At 34.8% G+C, this 24499-nt stretch overlaps 1 protein-coding gene across 1 annotated transcript in view; it reads right to left on the reverse strand.

Annotated features, from left to right (window-relative positions):
* LOC140984470 (DNA-directed RNA polymerase III subunit 1-like) overlaps nucleotides 1-24499 on the reverse strand; it is a 41860-nt gene that overhangs the window by 13788 nt on the left and 3573 nt on the right. The window contains 15 exon segments of the mRNA XM_073451905.1: nucleotides 2979-2999; nucleotides 3001-3214; nucleotides 4140-4233; nucleotides 4809-5004; nucleotides 12396-12584; nucleotides 13755-13895; nucleotides 13974-14115; nucleotides 14191-14339; nucleotides 14411-14626; nucleotides 15139-15238; nucleotides 17214-17326; nucleotides 17478-17653; nucleotides 20022-20199; nucleotides 21269-21418; nucleotides 22339-22468. Coding sequence (XP_073308006.1) covers nucleotides 2979-2999; nucleotides 3001-3214; nucleotides 4140-4233; nucleotides 4809-5004; nucleotides 12396-12584; nucleotides 13755-13895; nucleotides 13974-14115; nucleotides 14191-14339; nucleotides 14411-14626; nucleotides 15139-15238; nucleotides 17214-17326; nucleotides 17478-17653; nucleotides 20022-20199; nucleotides 21269-21418; nucleotides 22339-22468 — 2209 coding nt within the window.

A 24499-nucleotide genomic window follows, 5' to 3' on the forward strand; every position in this document is an offset into this window, starting at 1 on the left:
CTCAAAGAAAGATTTGACTGAGAAAAGACCAGAAGGATCCCCACTCCATACTCGATGGTCATCTACCCCTTCAATCAACCTAATCCTATCTAACAAACCTAATAACTCAGTCAACTCTAAAAATTCATCATCTCTTACAACCCTTCGAAAATGCAAATCCCATGATTGGGAAGACAAGGAATTGTCAAATTGAACAAAGTGTGATATAGGCATATTATGAACCGCGGATAGCTGAAATAAAGCTGGATAAAGATCCTTAAAGGAAGAATGCCTCCACCAAATTTCTTCCTAGAATCTAGCCTTGTTACCTCTTCTAACCTTAATCGTAACAAATTGTTGAAAAGTCAGGTATGAACGGGAAATAAATTTCCATGGGCATCTGAACGTCACGTTTCTTGCTAAACCCGCATCCCACCCATTCTCTTGTAACCCATATTTCTCACTATGATCTTCTTCCACAACGTCACATTTTCCACATAAACCTCCACCACCATTTCCCCAACATAGCCTTGTTTCTCAAAATAATATTCCCAATACCCAATCCGCCCTTTTCTTTAGGTTTGCACACATGTTCTTAGGCAACCAAGTGACTATGTACTTCACCATCAGCTCCATCCCATAAAAAATTCCTTCAAATTTTCTCCATCACGTCCGTTATACCTTTTGGCACCCTAAAAAGAGACGTAATAAATTGGGAGTGCATTTAAAACCGATATTATCAAAGTTAGTCTTCCCCCTCTTGACAGAAAAGATTTCTTCCAACTTGCCAATTTTTTCGACATCATAAACAGAATGGGTTCCCAGAACGAGGCTTGTAATGGATTTCCACCTAAAGGCACTCCCTACGTAATCGGCCACTTCTCTTTACCACATCCAATTTGCAGTGTTAACAGTTCAACTTCTTCTTCACAATGGATACCCAACAAAGCACTCTTTTCCAAATTGATTTTTAATCCAGACATATCTCAAAATGATCTTACAACTTTCACCAAAAACCTAATATGATCCTCTTTCTTAACAAAGAAAAGTGTATCGTCCGCAAACTGAATATGAAATATCTCTATCTTGTCTTTTCCAACTTCGATTCCTCTGATTAAATTCCTGTCCTTAGATTTATCAACCAATCTCCCCAACACATCCACTACCAAATTAAACAAAAAAAGAGACAGGGATCACCTTGTCTAAGCACTTTATGAGCATTAAATTTACCCCTTGGCCTTCCGTTAATCATAATAGAAAATGATACGTTCGACACACATCCTTTGATCCATCTTCTCCATCTCCGTCCAAACCTCTTTTTCCCCAATACCAAATCCAAAAAATCCCAATCCACATTGTCACCTTTTCAAAATCCACCTTCAATACCCACATTTTTTCTTCTTCCTTTTTCTTTCTTTCAATAGTTCATTCGCAATAAGAACACAATCTAGTATTTGTCTTCCCTCAACAAACGCATTCTGAGATTCGGATATTGTCTCTTACATCACATTCTTAATCCTTGCTATTAAAACTTTTTCTATTATCTTATACAAACTTGTTGTAAGGCTAATCAGTCTGAAATCCTTAACTTTGATCGATTCATTTTTCTTCCATATCAAACAAATGTATGTTTCATTGGTTACACCATTTATGATTCCGCTTTCAAAAAACTCATTGATAACCTTCATTAAATCTTCTTTAATGATATCCAAGCACTCTTGAAAAAAAGCTAAGGTGAAGTTGTCCGCCCCCATACTAAGGCTAAGATCGAGAGATAAATTTCCACGGGCTTCTGAAAGTTGTGTTCCTTGCCAAACCCACATCCCATCCATTGTCTTGAGTACCATAAATGTTTGTTATCACTTTTTTCCATAACTTATCTTTTTCCTTTGGTCGGGGCGGTGTTGAGAGAGGGTAATATCATTCGATTTTGAGAAGATGTTTGGGTTGGGGAGAGTCATTTTCAGAGAGTTTTCCTTCACTTTATAGGATTTGCAAATATCAAAACAAACCGGTTAACAGCTTTCTGGCATCGCACTCTGAGGGACCCGGTCATATCTTTCATTGGGACATTCGTTTTAGAAGAGAGTTGAATGAGGTCGAAGTGGGTGAGTTTACTAACCTTTTAGGGGTTCTAGATCCCGTTAGACTGCAGAGAGGTGTGGGGGATTTTAGAGTCTGGTTGGGAGACCAGTCAGGAGTGTTCTCAGTTCAATCATTTTACAATTCTTTTTTCCCTTTATCATCAGTTCCTTATTTTCCTTACTTTGAAAGAATCTGGAAAGTACCGATCCCTCATAAGGTACCCCTTTTCGCGTGGATTGTGGCTTTGGGGAAACTCCCCACTTGTGATTCCATTCAAAGAAGGTGGCCCCTATGTACGTTGTGTCCTCAGTGGTGCGTGTTGTGTAAAAGACAAGAAGAAAATCAAGACCACTTGCTGGTGCATTGCTCTTTCGCAAGAGATATTTGGACAAAAGCCTTGATAGAGTTGGGTTTTCAATGGATACTTCCGAGGACCGCGGCGGATATGATAATCTTGGAGCTGAGAGGAGTTCAAAACAGAAAAGTTACGAGTTTCCTGCCAATTGTCATACACTGTACACTTTGGTCTATATGGTTGGAAAGAAACAAGAGAATTTTCCAGGACATTGAAGAAAAACCAGAAGAAGTATGGGAGAAGATAAAGTTCAGAGTGGCGAGCTGGACAATCAATATTAAAGAATTTCAACATTTGTCTATTTCTGAATTAATTAGGGATTGGAAATATGTATGGGCATGATCTTAATAGGATAGTGCATAATATGTTGCCTTGATAGTCATTGTGCAGATTACTCATCCGCTTAATTTGTAAAACTTCTATTATTAATAATATATAGTTTCTTATCAAAAAAAAAAAAAAAAGAACATGTGTAGCCATTTTTAAAATTTTTAGAAACTGTAAATATAATCATTAAAAGCCAACAGTAATCAAACGAACAAAAGATAGAACCACTTACTTTTGCAGTAGATTCCCGTATGTTCTTTTAGGACTGCAGTTATATTGGCTTCAAGTGTCTGAGCCTTATTACAGCCAGGTAGTGGGACCAGTTTTCCAGATTTATAAGTATTGATGTACTCCGTACACTTGCCATACTGCTCATGAATTGTATCCTTCTTTTTCTTGTTCAAGATGTCCTCGGGTTGGACATCATTAATACCTATAGAAAATCCATGATCTCCGATCCATCGAGCACTGTAACAGCAAGACAATCAGAGTTTAAACCTAAGAAACTTCATTAATATTGAGTTAACAAGAGACTAAAAGAAATAAAAATTACCAAAACTTTCGACTGCCATCACATAAATCATTAACATCCAGGACCAAAAGGCTTATTTCCACACAAAAAAAGGCTAATTTCAACCCCTAGTTAAAAAAATTTCCATCTGTCAAATACTGTAAGCACATGCGGATTGCTATTTTCCGTCTACACTCTAGATTTTTTTATTTGTTTGCAACATCAACGAAACCAAGAGTTTCCACAGCTAATTTAGAATCCATACGTATCCTTACCGAAATTACATCAAACAGATTATGAACACATTCAGAAAGTTGTAGGATCATTGTTTTATAAATGATCCACTGCCAATAAATAAAGTTTCCTCACTTTGTAATTCGAAAAAGCTTTTCAAAACTTGAAAAAGTTTGTTCTTAAAAGGCTATGTAATTTGAAGCACCTAGTTCATTTCCCTAGTACAAAGCTATCCCTACTCATGTCTTGTTGTTAAGTAGAAAATAAAGATGAAATGGAACTCCAATGGTGTAAAACAATCCCAACTCATGAATGGTTTCGATCCTTTTTAGGAGAAAAAGTAAGATGAGTTGAATTTGATATAGAAGTCTCCCCCCCCCCCCCACCCACCCCATAGTTTACAAATTTGACAATGTAGTACCTTAGAGGACTTATATGACATGCTGATATCCTTACATAAAAACTATAAACAAACTAAAACAAGATTTGGAATAATTCATTAAAAGTAACTCGGGGCACCGTGGCATACAAGAAAAACAGTATATAATCAAAGCTTATAAGCATAAGTTCAACAACTTAAAAAATTTGTGGAGAAAACCTATACACAATTGAATAGAAAATCCGTTAATTACAGCTACTTGGTCACACCTTAACTTTGCCAACCGATTCATGCAAGCAGCAGCAGCATGTGCTTCATAATCCCTAAGAAGAACAGAATAAAGACCATCCTTATTCCCATTGCCTGGTCTCATACAACAAAAAGAATCAGAAACTTAGCTTAATATTCACAAGCCAAAATCTAGGAAAGGTTCTCCAAAGAAAGACTGATTACGGAAAAGTTACTAAAATAAATTAAAAAGATTTTCAAATCCAAAAACCCAAGTAATTTTATTTTGTCTTTCAAACCATTCTTCAATTTCCTGCACCAAGAAACCCAAATTTCAAATTTCTTGATTTTTTTACCCAGATTACCTCCAATGATTAACTTCACTTAATTATAATTTTGAAGAACTGGTGCATTATTTTAACAGCATGTTTCCTTTTTTATATATAAATAACAGCATGTTTCTAAAATTATTAGATAAGTAATAATTTTTTTACAAAATTGCATTATATTTATAAAATCAAATTTTATATTAAAATGAAATTAATGAGTTTGAAAACCTAAAACTAATATATCATGTTTATACAAAATCAACTTAGATATTTTTTGGGATAACAATTAGAATTTTTTAGACAAGAAATTTGATAGAAATTTAGCTTAAAGATATACAACCAATCAAGACTGGGAAAAAAAGTCAGAAAAAGGAGGCTTACCCAGTGTAACTTTTCCAAGTTGGCCACTGATTAGCTCACTGTTACGAATGCAAACAAACCCATCCTTTGGGCACATTGTCTCAGCAGATTTTTGGCAATTCTTTTCTGCAACATTAAAATTTACATATACTCTCATTTTTGCATGTGGACGCAGCAGTATACTAAATAATTGTTTTCCGGTCCAAAGCTCCAATGGCTGCGATAGAAAGTGCTACTTAATAACTTATTCAATAGAAAATAAAAAATATTAAGCATCAGCAAGAAGCTATATTAGCTGCACAAGTAGCTTTCTCAAATACAAGAAAAATATCAGCAAGAAAGCTACATACCTGCACAAGCAGCATTCTCACAGAAGAAATTTTTTTCAATCAACAACCACTACATTTCAGTATGAATGACAAAATAACGTTGAGCATTAATAAGTATAGTTACCAGAGTCTTATTATCAATGCAAACTAAAGAATGGAATGTTAATTAGGTGAATTTTAATTGTTAAGTTAATATTTATATTTTATAGTTCCTAAACATAATTTTTTATTGCATATATTTGCGCATTATTTATATTAGGCATCTAGATTTCAAATTATTATCACTTTTTGCTTCACTTTCATATTTTTTATTCTTGTTAGAGTTTTATGGTCTTACGTGGCTAAATTTTGATTCTTGGTTGAGGAAGTCGATACCTTGAATTTTTTTAACTTGTGAGATTTGAGGTTTACATACGTTTTTCATTGATTGATTTATATTTAAGTATCAATTGTTTTCTATTTTCATGATTATTGATTACTCGTTAATTGCCAGACTAGCCAACTAGTTTTTTACAGTATAGTCTATTGCTAAATAAGATGTCAAATCCATAATTGTTTAATCTCTTTGTGAAGTCACTAAGATTAATAATTTTCTTCTTTTGAATTATTAACTCATAAGGAAAGCAATTGACTAAATTAAATGCAACCGCTTGTGTTTGTACTGTTTAGCTTCATCATTCGTACAATTTTTAATGTTGTCATTAAATTAATATTTTATCCCTTGCATGAGATTGTTTGATTAATAAGGGATAATTAGAGTACATGTTTCAATTTAACTAAAAATAAAGCAAGATAGAAATTGAATTTCAATTATTAATATTCGAATATAAATTGATATTATTGCATCAACTTAATAAATTTAAATGGTGAAGTCAACCGACACCAATGTTAATTTTCATTGATTGTTTAGTATTTTTAATTTTGATTGCATGATAATTAGTTTATTTTCTAGAATTTATTTGATAGGAAACAAAGTTACATTAATAGAATACTTTAATAACAAAAAGGGGATCAGAGGTCCACGCCTAACTGATACTGAGTTTCCACCTCTTGTCGGCAAACCACACACCAACTTGGACATAGAGAACAAAAAAAGTTTCTCCTTTGCATCAAATCACACGTCGGTAATTTCGCAAACGCAGTTATCCACGAAAACACTTGAACCTTGGATGAAATATACACTTTCCATATGGCTCGATACAGGGGAAACACATTGTAATTGCTATTAGCAAAAAACGACCAAGCGAAAGATTTCACAGAAAACTGCCCTGATGACTCCCAAATCCACTTCCTACAATCACACAACCTAACCCCCTCAATTAAGCCAAGCATTAAACTCAATTCACTCACCTCATCATCCTTAAGATCCATCCGAAAATGAAGATTCCAAGAAAGATTAGTTATTGAACACGGAGTTAAAGGTCACGAAATAAGAAATTGGCTGATTAGCACAAAGAAAATAAAATCAATTCACTCACCTCATCATCCCTAAGATCCCTCTTAAAAAGAGAATAATTCTAAGAAAAACCCCCATATTTTTTTTCTTTGTTTTTAATTTTTAGCACAATAAAATCCAGGCCTCCTCATGGTAACCATCCCTACTACATATTAATTAATTTGATTTGAGTTGGGTTAATCTGGGTTAGATTCGACTAATATGTCATTGTGTCACCTCATCCTTTGCCATCACATTTTAAAATTTGATACTTAAAAGATGAAGATAATGACTATTTGATATCTTATGTTACATATTTTTTAAAAAGTTGAATTTATTTTCATTTGTTACAATATTTTTTTTATTGTTCTTTACTTCTGCAAAACGTGTGTTTCGATTCGCGCTTGAAGCCCCAAGACGCTTGAGTGCTTTAATGCGTCTTGCGCTTTTGAAACTAGAATAGCCATCTTCCCACCATTGCTGTCCATCACAAACATCGCGTGATCCAACAAAAGGATGATCATTTTCTATATGTAAGTGTAAGTGTAAGTGTAACTGTTAGGAATATTGAATTAGATTGTTAAAGTGTTGTAATTTATTTTATTTCCTAAATGAGTTAACTAATTAGGGCTAAACTCAATATATATAATGGCAGTACCTGTATGCTCGTGAATCAAGACAACAGATAAGAGAATAAAGTATTATTCTTCCTTTTTCCGTGGCTTCCTTCTTTACCATAGAATCTTGTCACTCTGACTTTGTGTTCATGGTATCAGAGCCAATGCTCCACACTGGTGGTGGTTTTCCCCCACTGGTCGACAACTTTCATAGCATTGGTGGTGGTGGCCGACGCAAATACGAGCGACAATGAGAGAAAATCATTTTCTTCTTGTGCAGATACAAGAGGGTGATCGTGACTCCTTATGTAAGGTCTATTGCATTTTTATAGGCCCAATACTAAGCTCCTTTAAGCCAACAAAAACGGCTTTGAGTATGGAGGGACCTGAAAGTGTAACAGAATTTGATGGCTCCTGGAAATGAAATTGTGAAACCAGTGGCTGCAACTCCAATGTTTTCCTATGGGTTCGACCAATCTCCAATTCAATTGACCGTTCACAAATTGAATGGTAAAATCCAATTCGAGTGGGCCCAATCCATTAAATTAGTTATCAACGGCAAAGGTAAATTGGGGAATTCAATTTGTAGCCAGTCTTGACAGAGGAAAAAGGGTGAAATTTGGTGTGGTTAGTTGAAAAAACCAAGATATTGCTGCATGGGAAATCACCACCAGAATCCCAAATCCCTCAAACCAGAGTAGGCAAGGTGGGTCCAAGACATATCAATCTGGACAAGAAGAACAACAGAATTAAGTAATTTCGCCTGGAGCATCGTCTTTCAGTAAAGATTATTCAGAACAATTGTATAACTTGTTTCAATTCACACAAATTTCACATTCCACACCAGCGCCTTGTTCCTTGGCCCAACAAGGTAATCATTTACAACCTACTGTCCTTAATGTGTCAACAGTCAACCTCGTCCCATTGTCCTCGGATAATAGATTCAGGTGCTACAGACCATATGATGACAACTTCCCAATTGTTTTATTCCTATGTTCCATGCGCAGGAGATGAAAAAGCCCGAGTAGCTGATGATTATTTATCGGCTATCGCTAGGAAATGGGTCCATTGCAGTTTCTAAAAATTTGATTCTGCATAATGTTTTCCATGTAACTAATATTTCGTGTTAACCTGCTATCTATTAGTAAAATAACCCTTAATTTGAGATGTGCTAATTTTTCTTCGAATTCCTGTAAATTTCAGGATCTGAACCTGCTGACATACGTATAGATTCTAATTGTAGGCTTGAAGATAATTCAAAGGATATTGTGTTGGACAGAACATGGACTGTAACGTCCAAAAATCTGGTTACGTTAACCGGATGCAAGAAAATTATTAAATTGCTAAATTAATTTAATTAAATGATTTTGGATGCACGAATGATATATTTTGATTGACTAAATGATTAATTGTATAATTTTGCCCAATTGCATAACTTAAAGATTTTCAGGCGAATATCGGTGGTTGGCCGTGGACGAAGGACCGAAGACGATTAAAATATAAAGATTTAAAAGCGAAATTTTTATATTTAGTTAAGAAAACATTTATTTTAAATAATTTAAGAATTTTAATATTTTTAGGGTCAAATTTAAATTAATTAATGAGTGCAAATAAATTATGTATTTTATAAGGGATTTTTTTTGGAAATAAGTGTTTATAAATCTTTTAAATTGAGGCTTAGAAATTTTATTAATCTTAATGGGCTTAATTAATTAATTAAAAATTAGGGTTAATTAAGCTCATTAATTATATATTTGGAAAGCCTTTTTTAAATAATTAAACCCTAAACCCTAGTGTGCGCACACACACCGAAAAACAAACACACAAATTTACGTGAAAGGAAAACAGCAGCCGAACCCTTCTTTGCTTGCAAGAGAAGTTTTGAATTTTTTTCTCCTTCGTTCTTCGATTTTCTTCCTCGTTCTTCCTATTTTCTTCATTGTTCTTCCTTTCAACAACGAACATCCGACTCCCTTGCATCCCAAAGTGGGTTTTCGGTGGGTTTTTTACGATAAAAAGGATAGAAATCGTCCTCCGTTCGTCACCGACGTTTCACCGCACCAACAATCGTATTTCGAGTGTTTTAAACGCAAAGGTACGTTCTAAACCTTTCTTTTTGCATCATTCAAACCATATTATGCATGTTTATGATCATTTGAATGAAGAAACATGGTGATCAAGTTTAATTAACGTTTTGAATAATTTATTTTAAAGTTTCGAAGTTTTAATGCATGTTTGAGTCACGTTATGATTCATAGGAGCTCACTGCCATTAAGGGGAAGGGAGATGATGTTTAGAAGTCCCAAAGGGAGTCCCACGTAGATTAGAAGAGGGCTGGAACGAGAGGGGAAAGCGCCGAACCTCGGTTAAGATTATTTGCATGGGAGGTTCGGTTTTGGCACTTGTGAGGGAGGGGCTGAGTGCAGGCTGTCCAGCCATGATCAAGGCACTGTGTTGGGTCGAGTCATGGTCCTTCAGAGTCCTAGCGTGGCTGGAAACAAGGGTAGAACGATAGGGAAAGGAAAGGAGAAAGGCTGCATATGGTGGCCGTGCGCGGGAGTCTGGTGCAAGGGCGGTCCAGTAGGGTCCTAAGAAGGTGGCTAAGGGGCTGGAGTTGGTCTTGCTAGTGGCTGGTCGAAGGTGGCTCAATGAAAAGGGGGCCGTGACGCGTGATTGTGGGGAAACCGTTGCGATTTGGCTAGGGCTGAGGAAAGAGGCTGGACCATGGTCTTGTGTGGGCTGAACCGTGGCTCACGAGGGTGGACTAGGGTCTAGTAAGTCGTTGTTCGAGTTCGGGAAAAAGTTATTAAGTTTTGAGTTAAATCGGGTTACAAAACGGAATTACGGTTTAGCGATTAAGTTGAATAAATCGAAAGGCACGAGTTTACGTTTAAAAAAATTATTAGAAGTCAAAAATAAGGTTATATAATGGTTCGGGATAGTCTCAAGTCAAGAAACGTAGGAAAAGTCAAAAACGAGAAGTTCGGGATCCGGGGGTAAAATGGTCATTTTACGTCCGGGGTAGTTCGAATATCCTGGCAGTGTCCCGATGGGTCATAATACATATTAAATTATTTTTAAAATGATTATGGTGAATTTATGATATTTTTACGATAAATGTTGAAGTTGAGTGATTTTCCCAAAAATGCTTATTTTACGATTTTTGGAGGATATGATATTTTATAAATAAAAGGAAAGGAAAAAAATATTTTGAAGGATGTAAATTGACTGTGACACAGAAGATTTGTAGGAGATCCATCTTAAGAAAGGGTGGTTAACTTACTTTATTTTAGGCCTTGGCGTAGTGATAAGAGTTGCTGACGCCTCGTTGCTAGGTACCTTGGTTTATAGATTGATCAATCGAACAGAGGATAAAAGATAAAGAATAGTCACTTTCAAGGATCAAACTTCACTAAAATGATTTACGATAAGAAAATGCTTTATGATATTATGCGCTTAAATGATTTACGAAAATGTTTATGAGTTTTTATGTCAGCTTATTTTATAGAAAATATTCTTTTAAGGATGCATGTGTCTGTATATGTATTACTCGTTACGTATGGTTTGGACGTACTGAGTCGTTAGTACTCACTAGGTTTGAATGGTCGCAGGTGAAGATGATGTTAAGGGAGGCTCGGACGCTTGAGTGGATAGGACATGACAGTACACTCTCGAAGACCTTACATTTTCCACAATATTCTGATAATCAAAGTTTTGATTAAGATTTTGAGGATTATTTTAATGAGAGATTTATGTTTCGTTTTTAAAAGTTTAGACACTGGATTTTGTAAGATTGAATGTATGCTTTTATGGTTGGGAGACTGGATTTCGTATGATTGAAATATCCTATCAAAGATTGGTTGGGAGACTTATTTGGTAAGCCAATAGATGCATAATTCTAAAGACATTCATCTCAAAGAGGACATAAATTTGTATTTAAAGGGTACACCAAGCAAAGCAATCTTGTTTAGGAAAGTCATTGAGTTGTCTCTTGAAGCTTATACTCATGCAGGCTATGCAGGATTAGTTGTTGATAAAGGATCAACATGTAGGCATCACACTTTTTAGGAAGGAATCTTGTGACTTCAAGAAGCAAAAAATAAAACGTTCATGAACAAGAGCACAAGCCAAATTTAGATCTATCATCTAGTAACATGAGAGCTAACTCTAGCTCACGATAATTTTGGAGGAACTACACAGGTCAAGTGAAGGAACCTAAAAGCTCCGTTGATATAATAAACTGGTCATCAATGTCACTCATAATTCTGTACATCATGATAGTGCAAAACTTGTTGAGGTTGCGGGAGAAACTTCAGAAAGGATTGATTTGTTTCCCATTCCTGTAACCTAACAATCAACTGGGAGATATACTCAAAAAGGGACTTCCTAGAGCTGTGTATCATAGATTAATGAGCAAGCTAGGAATTGAAGTAATTCACTTGCCAGCATGAGGATAAGAGTTAAAAGATATGTTTTGTTTTGTAGAAAATAGAAACCATATCTTGTAGACAATATTATATGATTATTAGGAATTTATTTCTCTATATTTCTAGTACACATGAGTCTAGGAATTAGATAGTGTTAATTTCCTAGTTTAGAGGCTGATTTATAAGATCGCATTATTACTGGTTTAGTTTTATTCTAAGTTCAAACTTAAGCAAGACTTTTTCAAGCTTTCCTTGGCAAGCCAAAAGAACATGATCCTCAATTTAAGCTGATATTTATAATTTACTTGCTTTAACACTCAATGTGTCACATTAAAAAACATCCTTGAAGCATTATCAAATAACCCTAAACCGAATCACAAAAAATTATCTTCAGAGGTCGCTCCTGAAAAGTCGCAATTTCTCACCAAGAAAAAAGAGACTTGCCAATAAATAAGAACATGCAAACATAATCATCGGCGATAAAATAAAAAGTTTCAGGCATATTCAAGCCCAACAAATCCCAAGGATGAAGAAAAGCGATGATAATAAACAAACTGTTTAAGACCACAACTCACGTAATGAAAATCAATCACGATAAAAATGTTAGGCAAAAGTTTGGCAAGGCGAATGAATAATGAAAAGTGAACGGGGAAGTTAAAGGAGCGGGAAGGTCAAATAAAAGGACAAGAAATAAAAGATACACGAGTTCCAATATGCAGAATAGTTAGGAGTGATAATCTAGTTAGGAGTGATAATCTACCGATTAGAAGCATAATAGTGAGAGAGCTACACAGACAAACCTTAACTATAGCTGGAGTCGGCAAATCAATAGGGTCCATGGCATCACCCATATACGAACACATGAGCGAAAAGGAAGCACGATCGTAAAATGTGTCTTTCCTTGTTATAAGATATGATGATGTTAAAAAATCCTGTGTTGAAGCTACCAATATTTCCCCATTCTTTGGAGTACATAAATTATTTTGCACCTGAAACATGAACAAAAAAATAGGGCCAATAAAATGTCAACGAGGATCCTAGTCAAACGACGATCAATCATACTTGTGGACCTATTTGAAAAGCAGCAATCAATAAAAAAAAAGCATCATGCAAAGGTTCCTAGGTTTTTTTTATAAGAAACGATATTATATTAATTAAAACTAATAATTACAAAAATGGACAAATGGCCTGCGCACTACAATGCAAAAACCTGAATCATATTAACAGAGCAAAGGTACCTAGGTTTCAACAAAGATTTATCGAGATGTGCTACCTTAATTTTCATTCAAACCAACAGCTATAATCAAGACAACAGAGAAGTAAAGTTGATCAATGTTTTGACACAACAGCACTAAAAAATACTAAAGCAACACTAGAGAGCATGTAGTATTCTTTAGGCAATGCGAAGAAAAAATGAATTAAATTTCTGCAGAGGTCATTACTCTTGTGTAAACATCTATAATGATGCTTATATCATTCTTTTACAAAACCACGTTTGAGATAAACATTAAGCACCATCAGTCAAAGTTGAGCTCCCATCCTTCATCCTTAAACCTTCCACCACTAGTCTAAGGCTGTATTTGAATTGATGGGTTTGATTTGATGAGGCATTTGTAGAAAAAAATTGAAATAACTCTACATTGAGATGGATTTGAAATCCAATACCATGATTCAAAAACTAAAAATTTAAGGACTTAAATTCTATTGCAAGATGAAATTATCCAAACACACAAATGGATTTATTATCATGGATTTGAAATCCTTAACTCCAAATTCATCAATCCAAATGCACTCTGAGCTTTTCTATCAAGACGAAAAAATTCCACCAGCACAGTAGAAATGTCACTGCAACTGACACCAGTTCCGCTGTTAAACATTTACCGATACAGCGGAATTAAAACCAGTAAGAATCTAAATTGATGGCCTCAGCAAAATAGATTCCATTGGGTAAAAAGGAATTGTAATTTTGTCCGATATGATTGCATGACATGCTGTGGAAACAAAATTCTGATGTGATTGTTTATGAGCAAGATTGGACAATTGGACAAGATAACTAACTCGACTCGACACATAATTACAAGGTCCCGTGTTAGTATTACATGTCCAAACTGGGATTAACCAAGCACAGCTAAGCTAATGTAAAATCAATCAGCATGTACCCCCATCAGAGTAAGAGCCTCAGTCCGAGCTTCTTCTGTTTGTGGTACATGCATATTCATCTCATCACCATCAAAATCGGCATTGTAGGGGTTACAAACTGACTCATTGAACCTCAGGGTGCGCCACGGCATTATCTTTGCCTACAGATGAAAAGAATCAGACAATGCAAAAAAGACATCTAATTGATTTCAACGTTTAAATTGAATAATAGTAGGTACCCTATGGCACATAATTGACATTCGATGCAAACTTGGTTGCCTATTAAATAAAACAATATCTCCATCTTCAAGATGGCGATGGACAACGTAACCATACTTCAACTCCTCTGCATGATACTTCCTGGTATGACGCTCCAAGGATCTGCAAGACAACAAACATGTTCATTGAGAATCACTTCCACCCCTATTGAAATTGCAACAAAAAGCAAACACTTACATCTCATCACCATTAGGCTGCTTAATAAACTTTGCACCTGGGTATTTGTTCGGCCCATTACGAACACACTGTCGCAATTTCTCTATATTGTGGTGTGAAACACACTCAGGATAAGTTAGAATTTGAGCCATTAGGCTCGGAATAGCAACCTGTCAACAAATGCAAGTCAAGTACTAGTGAAGGAGCCTAAATTTATTCAAAGAAAGGTAGAAAGCCCAACCTCGTTGATTTTCAGGTTTGGGTCAGGAGAAATAACAGTCCTTCCAGTAAATTCTACACGCTTCCCAGACAAATTTCCACGGAACCTTCCTTGTTTTCCATTAAGGCGCTGAACAAAACCACTCAATGGCCTGGTAGCAGCCATGCGTGATGGCATTCCACGGGTTTCACTATTAATATACTGTGCTACCTCCATTTGTAGATCATCCCAGCTAGCCTAGCCCCACATTTTTGTAAATAACACATTTAAGATTACGTTGTTATGTTTTTGGTAGTTTGTAAGGAAGAAAATACTTAACTGCACCATGCATCCACAAAATAATAGGTCGAGAAATAAAACTATTCTAAACTGGAATTTCAACAAAAAATATCTATTCGCGTGTTTCTGTAATCATCACTTCCCGGTATCTCCTTAGTGACTAAAATTCTGAGAAATCAACTGAGCACTAACTGTGCTGTTTCATGAAAAAATGCCTCGATTACCCAGGTATTTGGTTAAACCACGGGTTCTGCCTTATCTAATAGCAACTAAGAAAAACACCTAAACACGTATTTGCTCTGCTTTATATAAGAAATCTATAAGAACTCAGAACTTAAAATTTGAAGACCACAGATAGCCAGGTTGAATAAAGAAAACAAAAGCATACAAATACCAGAAAATAGACACCACAACTGCTGAAATAGGTTTTAAACAGAACATCAAAGAGAAGTGATTAAAGCGAAGTATACCATGTCTTTGCTATAAAAGCTTGTTTCCTCAATTTCTTGCCGAAGTCTAGCATTGGCTTGGATGATGCGTTTTAGTCTCTCTGTAATGTCATTCTCATTGCTGCACCAACCATCAAAGAATTAGAAAATTCTTCAGGATGATTTCTCTCTCAAGAGGAGGGTATAGACATATTTAAGTCATGGATTGCAGGCCTAGTTGACCCTAGCTGAGCAACAACATTTGGGAAAGTAAGTTATTTCTATTAACTGAATTCTACTAATTAAATCCTAACTCAGTAGCCGAGTACCAGTGGATAACAAAGAAAGCGTGAAAAAAATGTTTTCCAGAACTTGGTGTATTACAGTTTGTTCATTCTTCAAATATTCAATAGATGGAAACTAAAGAGCTGAAATTTATAACGCAAGCAGCAGCAGATTGTTCATATAAGCATGAAAATGCTAACATATGAACAGTTGAACAAAATATGTTAACAGGTGATCAACTCAAGAACTAAATTGTACTGCATTCTTGAAAGAGAAAAAAACAGTCCTAACTAACCAACACAACTTTATAAATCAGTTGAACCTTATGATACCTTTTGCATTTTCATTTTTCACTAGTCATTCGCAGCTTTTCTTTAATGTTAAGTTTTTTATCAATAGGTTACACAACTTGTCGTCCATTGAAATGTTATACGCAACATAGGAATGTCTGGTAGTGTGCTTACAAGAAGCAAATAAATAGGCCACACAAGAGAGGGAAATTGACAAGTGTAGGCAGAATGGGAATCATATGCAGGATTCTTTTAAACTTTTTAGAGGACAAGCATGCTAAGCCCGACCAAATCATGAATTAAAGCCCATTATGTAAATTTCAATTTTGTGTAAACCAATTGAACAATGAAGATAAAAACATTTATTTTGTGTGCATATTTTTTTTTTTTTGGATAGAATACTAATTTTATTATAATAATTTGATGTTACACCATTACCGCGGATAAGAAATCCGCAGTTACATTACAAGAATTTTAATTGTACCCAATGCTAAAATACATCATCATTGTACCCGCAATATTCCCAAACTCTACGACTTAATATCAATAATATCACAAGCAAATTAATTTCCAGTCCCTAACCAACTCCGAGATCCCAAGATGACTGTACTCTTTCAAGTTTGTTGACCAAGCTGCAATTCTGAATTTCACTTTGGCTGTAGATACTATGGGAGAAAAAAATTTCGAGCTAAACTTGAAGGAAGGGAGAAAAACATGCTATCATCAGGCAGTCACATTAGTCTTATTCGAAGTGTTCTCTCTACCCCTATATACCTTGTTGAAGATCTTATGTAAGATAATTAAGATATTTATTTTAAGTTTAACTTTAAACTCAGATAAATTGGATATTGTAGGGATATGCTGTTAGGCTTTTCTTTATATATATTTCATATTGTTTCATGTACTTTCACGTTAATAATGAAGGAGAATTATCTTCATTATACAGATTTTACACCAATCTACATGGTATCAGAGCTTCAAGAATAAACCCTAGCCGCCGCCATGACAAAATACGACCATATGGCTTCGTCATCGGATTCTGATAAACAACATCGGCTCCGCCACATCCAACCACTCCCGATCTCTCTTCGCTTCAATCCATTACGTGCCACAAACTCAACGGCCAGAATTACCTCAAACGGTCCCGGTCCGTCATGATGTTTATACGCGGCAAGGGAAAAAAATATCTCATCTCTGGCTCCTCCAAACGACCGGCCACTACTGATGGCAAATTCAAATCATAACATCGTTTCTTGATTCTCGTCAGCCAACCCCCTCGCCACGACCATAGCAGTGTTTTTTAAAAAAACATTGGTTAATTCTAGAGAGCAAGACAAACATTTATTTCGTGTGTACATTATTATTTAACTAGTGCATTTGTTAAGCTCAAGTTGCTATCAATCTTCAAGTTTCTAACAAGCTGCTATCAATCTTAGAGTTTCTAACAAGATCACAATAAAAGCTGCAATTTCAACTCCCTCAAGCATAAAAATAACCAGAATAAACAGAAAGAGAGAGAAATATAGTAATGCAAGAGTTGACCTCAGTATTCCACCATCTACAAAGACAGAAGGGCGTATGGCAATTGGTGGCACAAGAATATTGGTGATCATAAGTTTCTCTGGCCTGTCATTTAGATAAAGCAATTCACAATCCTGAAGATAAAACCAAAAGACAAACATGAACTACAGAAACTGAGAGAAAATAAAATCAGACGTGAGTTTATGATGATGCTGAAAAGAGTAAAGCAAAAAGTTCTTATAGCTTATTGAGGTGCTTCTTCAAGTCAAGATAATAAAAGAGTACCTCGTCTAGCATATTATTCAGTAGGTGGTGGACTATTCTAGGATCAAGTGTGTAAGAGAAATCTATAATTCCCTTGAAATCCTTGGTGTGGGAAAGAGCAGATTGACATTCATCCATGTAACCGTCAACTTTCACACGATTAAGTTGGATTCTCATGGGTGCCCTTTTTACCATGCCTACAGTACAGAAATAGTTGAAATTTCAGCATCAAGTTGTAAGTGGTAATCCTAAGTCCGGCAGCAAATATAAGACAAACTGAGGGCATTACTCATTCTACTAGTGCAAATAACAGCAAACGAGAAATAGAGAAGGTATTGTATCCTATGCAGTGTTCTAAATGGCGGTCGAGGCGTTAGGCGGCCCTCGACCGTCCTGCCAACGCATGAGGTGGCTGTTTTAGGCGGCCCAAGCTATACGGCGGTGGGCAGGTGGTCGAGGGCAGTGGGTAAGCGGTCGAGGTGGGTGGAGACGGTGAGCAGGCGGGCCAAGTTGTAGTCAACAAATTTTAAAAACCTAGTCAAAGTAAATTAATTTAAAACTCAAAACCCTATTTGTTTAAATAAGACCTCACTTTCTTTTTTTTTTAACTCTTGGCTCTCACTCCTCACTATCAATCACTAAGTCCACCACACAAACTGTCTGCCGCCGCCATCAGCAAGAAGCTTTACGTTAAGCATTGTATATATATTATTTAACATACTTTTTTATAATATTTCAGATTTTGTGATCTTTTAAAAAATCAAATTTGTTTTTATTCCATATTATTATTGATTTATTGTTGAAGATTAATGACGGAAAAGGATAAACAATCGGAGTTGGAATTTAAGCCAAAGTCTAGTGATATTGTTTGCGAATATGAGGTGTTGTATAATAAAGAGAAAAGGGATAGGGATGGCAATTTCCTCCGAACCCGTTGAAGGATCCGATACCCGACCCGAATAGAAGAGGGTATGGAGGGATTTTTAGACCCGATTAAATAATTGGGTAATCGGGTATGGGGATTTTTGGGTTCGAGTATAGAGGCGGGTTTGAAATAATCCGACCCACACCCGACCCGAATACCCGTTTAAATTAATTAATTAANGAAGGAAAGTTTTATTCAAATTCATTTGAAAATTCAAATGAATTAATCATTTTGACTAATTGCCTTTTGAGTTTCAGTTATATGCTGGCCTTTTTGCCATTTCTAGGAAGATTGTGTTCAGGGTGAACGGTGCGCTCTCACTTTCTCCCTGGGACAAAGCAGTGCGCTCTTGTTTAGCAGGCAAAGATTTTCCTACGCGGCCTCTCTACCATATCTNCCCGATGGGTATGGGGATGAATTTAATAAATGGGTATGGGGATGGATATATGAAATCCGACCCATACCCTACCCATTGCCATCCCTAAAAAGGGATTGGAAAACATGCAAGTGGTGCAAGAGGTTTATTGAAGGAGGAGTTTATAAGATGAAACATCATATTACGCCTTGTTGACGGTGACAAGAAGCCCTCAATGACCTTTTATTGGGTGCTTTTAAACAAGCCAAAGAAGACATTAAAAAATCTTTCAAAAAAGAGGAAAATGTCATCCCTATTTTGAAGATTATTGATGGAAGTTTAAGGTAGACTTGATAGTCATTTGCATTATGACGCTTACTCGATAGTCATTTGCATGATTATATATGATTATCTATAAGAAAAAATTACTTAAAAAAATGCAACCGCCTGGGCACCGCCTAGGCCGAGGCGGTAGGATGTCACCGACTGCCCCGCCGCCTCCCGCCATTCACAACATTAATATTGTTAGCCAAACCGAAGTTTCCGTTCCAATAAAATGTGGAGTCGGAAACAAACAACTTGGATACGGTTTTAATTCAGGTTCCTCGCGGTTTTGGTTCCAATTTGGATACAGTTTGAACAAATTTAAACTGATTTATTTTTCTAAATTTTAACGGTTAGAAAAAAAATAACGTTAAAATTTGTGAGGTAATCAAACTAATTAAAGTTAATTAATTGACGATTACATCACAAAATATTATGCACTTTTAATTTTTTAAACAAATAATAACAGGGAGTTAAAAATTATATTTATATAAAGTAATTTAATTATATAAATTAAGTTGCCAAGACCTTATTTAAGGATAATTTACAGGTTTAATGGTTCCACATGGTTCCATTATATTATTTTTAGGAATTAGAATCCAACTGTAATCCTCATTTTTTGTTTCCATTTTTGAAAAACAATTTCAGTTTCGGTTCATGTTTCCGAGGAAAGGAGGTAGGCTCTATGCCTATGCATCCGATATGACAGACACTGCTAGTATTCAATAGCAAGAATGGGGCATTTCGAAGGTTCAAGACTATTCATATGGCTTGTCTTTATGCTTTTACCAAATAATAATACAGTTTTTACACCGTTCTCTTGTTGTTCCCGGTAATAACTGATTTCCCTGGATCTCTGAAGCATTTACTCATTTACCACATACATATTCAATGACATAGACTTATATCATCCAATTTATGAATTCAACAACAACATTTTGCCATTGATTGGGTGCCTGACCATTTTTATGTCCACATCTGGAGCACTTATGAGCCTTCTTACTCCCTGCCAGAGCATTGCACTTCTTTACTACTTGTTTCAGTAACTCATTCTTTTTCAACAGATCTAATTGTGGATTTCTCATTTTCCTCAGAAATTCTTGACGGACTCTTTCCTCAAGAAGTATTCTGGAACATTTCTATTCATAGAGAAGATGTGAACCAGATGATAAACTTTCAACAGAAAACTAGTAAATTGGACAAAAATTAATCTCTAGGTCAAAAAATAATATTGATTAAAATGATGGGGGGGAAGAGAGTTGACAAAAAATATAAATATTGTAAAAACAAATCCATCATCAAATCCAAATTTCAGAGTCCGGCATCCAAGTAAAAACATAAAGTATTTTGAGGTAATTTGTGAAAGATATAAAAATGCAGACACAATGTTAAAGATTAACAAAATTAAATATACACATGTAGGAACTGGTTTGAGAATGGCCCAGTAAGCTACAAGCATAAGTTAATATTTTGCAACTAAAATGTTGAAACTATATAGGATATAATTCACTATGCACATGATGTAAAAAATGTCATTCTATGGTACTAAATCTTTCTAAACTTTTTCATATCGTTGTTGCATTGGAACTCAACACCACACATTACAGCCCTGAGTCTCTTTAATTTGAATTCGAATTTATATATGGGTGCCAGAAACGCACGTTCACTTGTCTGATGAGTTGCAACATACCCCATGACACATCCAAAAATAAGAACCTTGTAATGGAGACTTTTAACTGTGTCATCATATGCATAACAAGAGTATTTCCATAACATATACATCTGACCCAAGTACTATGACATGCTAGAGTTTCAGTGCTCCAGTAACTGAACTAGAACAAAAATAGGATTTTCCTTTAAGGTATATTAAATTGTTAGCATGAAATTTGAAAAATATAATGTTGCTTGTAACATTTGCAAAACCTTTTGAGGGGCTTTTAAACTGTTATGCCAAGGAGAAACTTTGTAAGCTTGTCAAAAGAAATTGCAGTGTTCTCAATACAAGTTTTTGCATAATGATTTCATTTCAGCACATAAGTTCTAACGAGGATCTGAGGGCTGTCAGTATCCTTGATTAAGTCTAGTTAATGAAAGCATGCAAATCGTTGAAATAAAAGTTATCACGATTTTCTACTTACTCAGATTCCATTAGCATAAAATTGTCATTTTAAATTTAGTAAACAAGGAAAAATAGCATGAGTTAGGTACCTTGCAGATACACTTCAGGATATCTACTATTGTACTTAAATATCCAACGTTATACACAGGAAGAGCTAAAGCCAAGTATCCACAGTGCCCAGGACAATGACGAAGCTTCCCGTTGCAAGTTGTACAAGAGACATTCTTGTTTGTAGGCCCCTGAAACACAAAAAGGTGTCAATTAAGACAAATCTAACACTATCACACCGTTATCAATCACTAACTTCTTTTTTTTAGGTTATGAAGGGTTACGGATCTTTTTTATTTGCAAAGAAAAGGCCACTCTTGAATTTTCAGTAAAGATGTTAAAACTCATGTAGAATTATTTAAATTAACATGTAAGCTGGTTACCATCACCTTGACATTCATATACAGCATAAAAAAGAGAGTCGAGCCAAGTCAAAAGTTCAATAATCCAATCACTGTCAAAGTTAAAATTATGTTTTTCTTTCCAGTTTCCATTATCAAAATTTTGAAGCAAAATACAATGAACTGTTCAATCATATTCTGTTTGGAAGGTGACCCACAGAAGAATAGGAAAATGGTTCTTTGATACATCATTTTCATCCTCGCGAGGAACATCAATCATAGAATACTGTTGATCAGAAGATAAAATGCAACTTTCTCTTATAACAAGAGCATTTTGAATATGACAAGGTAAACTAATTTATTTGAAGCAAAATTCCAAAATATTATGTGGGATCCGCCCAAAGTAAATTTAAAAAAAAAAGGGGGGGGGGGATAGACCACAATGGAACACTAAGGAAGGAGTAGAACCAAAAAGTGAGCAATTGAAAAATTAGAAACAAAACACTGCCCAAGTACCAACAAGAAAGGAAATAGCATAAGAGGTTCGCCAAAGTGCCTAAACTTAAACGTTCAGCAAGTTTCAAAATCAATCATCCAAATTTCAAATGCCATGTCGGTCATAATATAAAGAAAACAAATCAACCACCTAAACTTCAGATTTTCATCTTGAGCAAAGATTTAGATTGGCAAACAGTAAAAAAGGAAATAAACTTGAACATATATAACAAAACAACAGAGCAATTTAAAAAGAAAATGAGTTGCGTCATTACCATTCGAGGATCTAACAAGCCATTGTCAATAGGCTTTCTATAAGAGTCATAATAGACGCCAAGAGAAACTTCAACTTCAGCAGCTTTTAATATTTCAGTGTCGGAGAATGTAGAAAACTGAATGCTTTCTCTGGAAGAACGACAAATACAGCTTAGGTAACTGAACAATCACAAACTCGGATAAATTTCAAATGTCTTGCTGTAAGATAAGATTGTCATTCAAGTCATAAATCCATAATTAGCTCATTTGCTACAAAATGTTCTTAAGGGAAAGAAGTGAATAATTTTCTAGTCCACATTAAATTAAACCATGTAAATGCTTCAAATTTTGTTACTAAGAATTTATTAATAGGACACCTAAAACTCTTTGAATTGTCTGACTGTCAAAGAGTATGTGTCATCTATCAAATAGCAAGCATCTCAATACTTTATGCAATAATTTGTCAAATAAAGGGAAGAAGACATCCTCACTGAAAATCTGAAATTAAAATGAGGGATTTTCTAAAAAGCCCTTTCACAAACTATCATAATGAATTTTGGCCTTCAAGAAACTTAATTTTTAAAAATGGCCTTAAGTTACAAAAATAACTTTTAAAACCTTTCGTTTTATTTAGCCTTCTTTCAAACCTTTCTACACAAGCACAAAAAACATATTAAATTGCAAAATACAAGTTCATGATTAAAATCTGAAAATATTTTTATATATATATTAAAGAAAATCTATAAATAGATAGGAATTTTCCATTAAAATTAGTAGTCAAATAAACAATAAGTTGACGTTTTTTGAAAAATAATAATAATAATAAAATATGAACAAATCCCATTTTACAACATGAGATAGTTAGAGCAGACTGCAGAGTCTAACTTTCTTGTTCTCCCTGTTTTTTCTTTTTAAATTTGTAAATAGAAAATAAATATTAATAGTATTATAAAAAAATAATGAAATAATAATAAAAATAATGATGAACAATAAGAATACTAACTGTAGCTCTCTTTTATAATAATAATAATTATTATTATTATTATTGTTATAACGTAATGAATTTAATACATTTATATTAAATTGACCAAATATTACACTAATTCATACCAAACATTCATTCTATATTAATGCACTATTACTAATATAAATTAATATTTATCAAAATAAAATAAAAAATAGACCATTTTTATATAAAAAAAATACTTGCATGTCAAACCCAGATATAGAAAGTAAATTTATTTCTACTAAGTCGTCGTAATAAATTATAAGTTATAGTACTAAATTGAGTGAGAAAAAAAAAGTAGAGTACGGGAATTTTAAGATTTTAAAATAACACAAGGTTAAGTTATAAAATTGTTATTAAATAAGGATATTTTAAAAATAGAGGTTTTAAATGGGTTAATACAACTAAATTCTCAACTAAAATTACCCTTTCCTGTTTAACTTGGTAGTAGATGTGTTGGGCAGATTGGTCGACAAAACAAAGGCAATGTACCTTATTCATGATTTGGAAATAGGCAGAGAAGAGACTGAGATCTCCCATATTCAGTTTGTTCTTTGTGAAGAATGATAGCCATTTGAGTTTTTTGGAAGAAATTTTATAATCTTTTTGTAAAATGTCAGGGTTAAAGGTCAATCTGGAAAAAAGCGCAGGGTTTGGAAGTAAGTAGAGAAGAGGCTGAGATCTCTCATATTCAGTTTGTTCTTTGTGAAGAATGATATCCATCTGAGTGTTTTGGAGGAGATTTTACAATCGTTTTGTAAAATGTCAGGGTTAAAGGTCAATCTGGAAAAAAAAGCTTTATTGGGGCTTAATAATGAAGAAGAGAAAGTGGAAGGGTTAGCTAGCGAAATTGGTTGTGGGAGAGTCTTGGCCCATAAGATATCTGGTGTTTCATGAGGTGGGAAATCCATTAAAAATCTCTTTTTGGAAGCCAGTCCTTTTCAAGATGCGTATGAAGTTAGCGAGTTGGAAGAAAGTGTTCCTATCTACATGGGGTAGATTGATTCTAATATGAGCAGTGTTGAATAATTTACCAATGTATTTCATGCCTTTATTTAAGATCCCCTGGGGTGTAGCGGACAACATGGAGAAGATTATGAGGGACTTTTTGTGGGATGAACCTGCTGGGAATCACCATTGTCACTTGGTAGCTTGGGACCAAGTTTGTAGACCAA

The sequence above is a fragment of the Primulina huaijiensis genome, chromosome 9 (genome assembly GCF_012295235.1).
Source record: "Primulina huaijiensis isolate GDHJ02 chromosome 9, ASM1229523v2, whole genome shotgun sequence".
Lineage (NCBI taxonomy): Eukaryota > Viridiplantae > Streptophyta > Magnoliopsida > Lamiales > Gesneriaceae > Primulina > Primulina huaijiensis.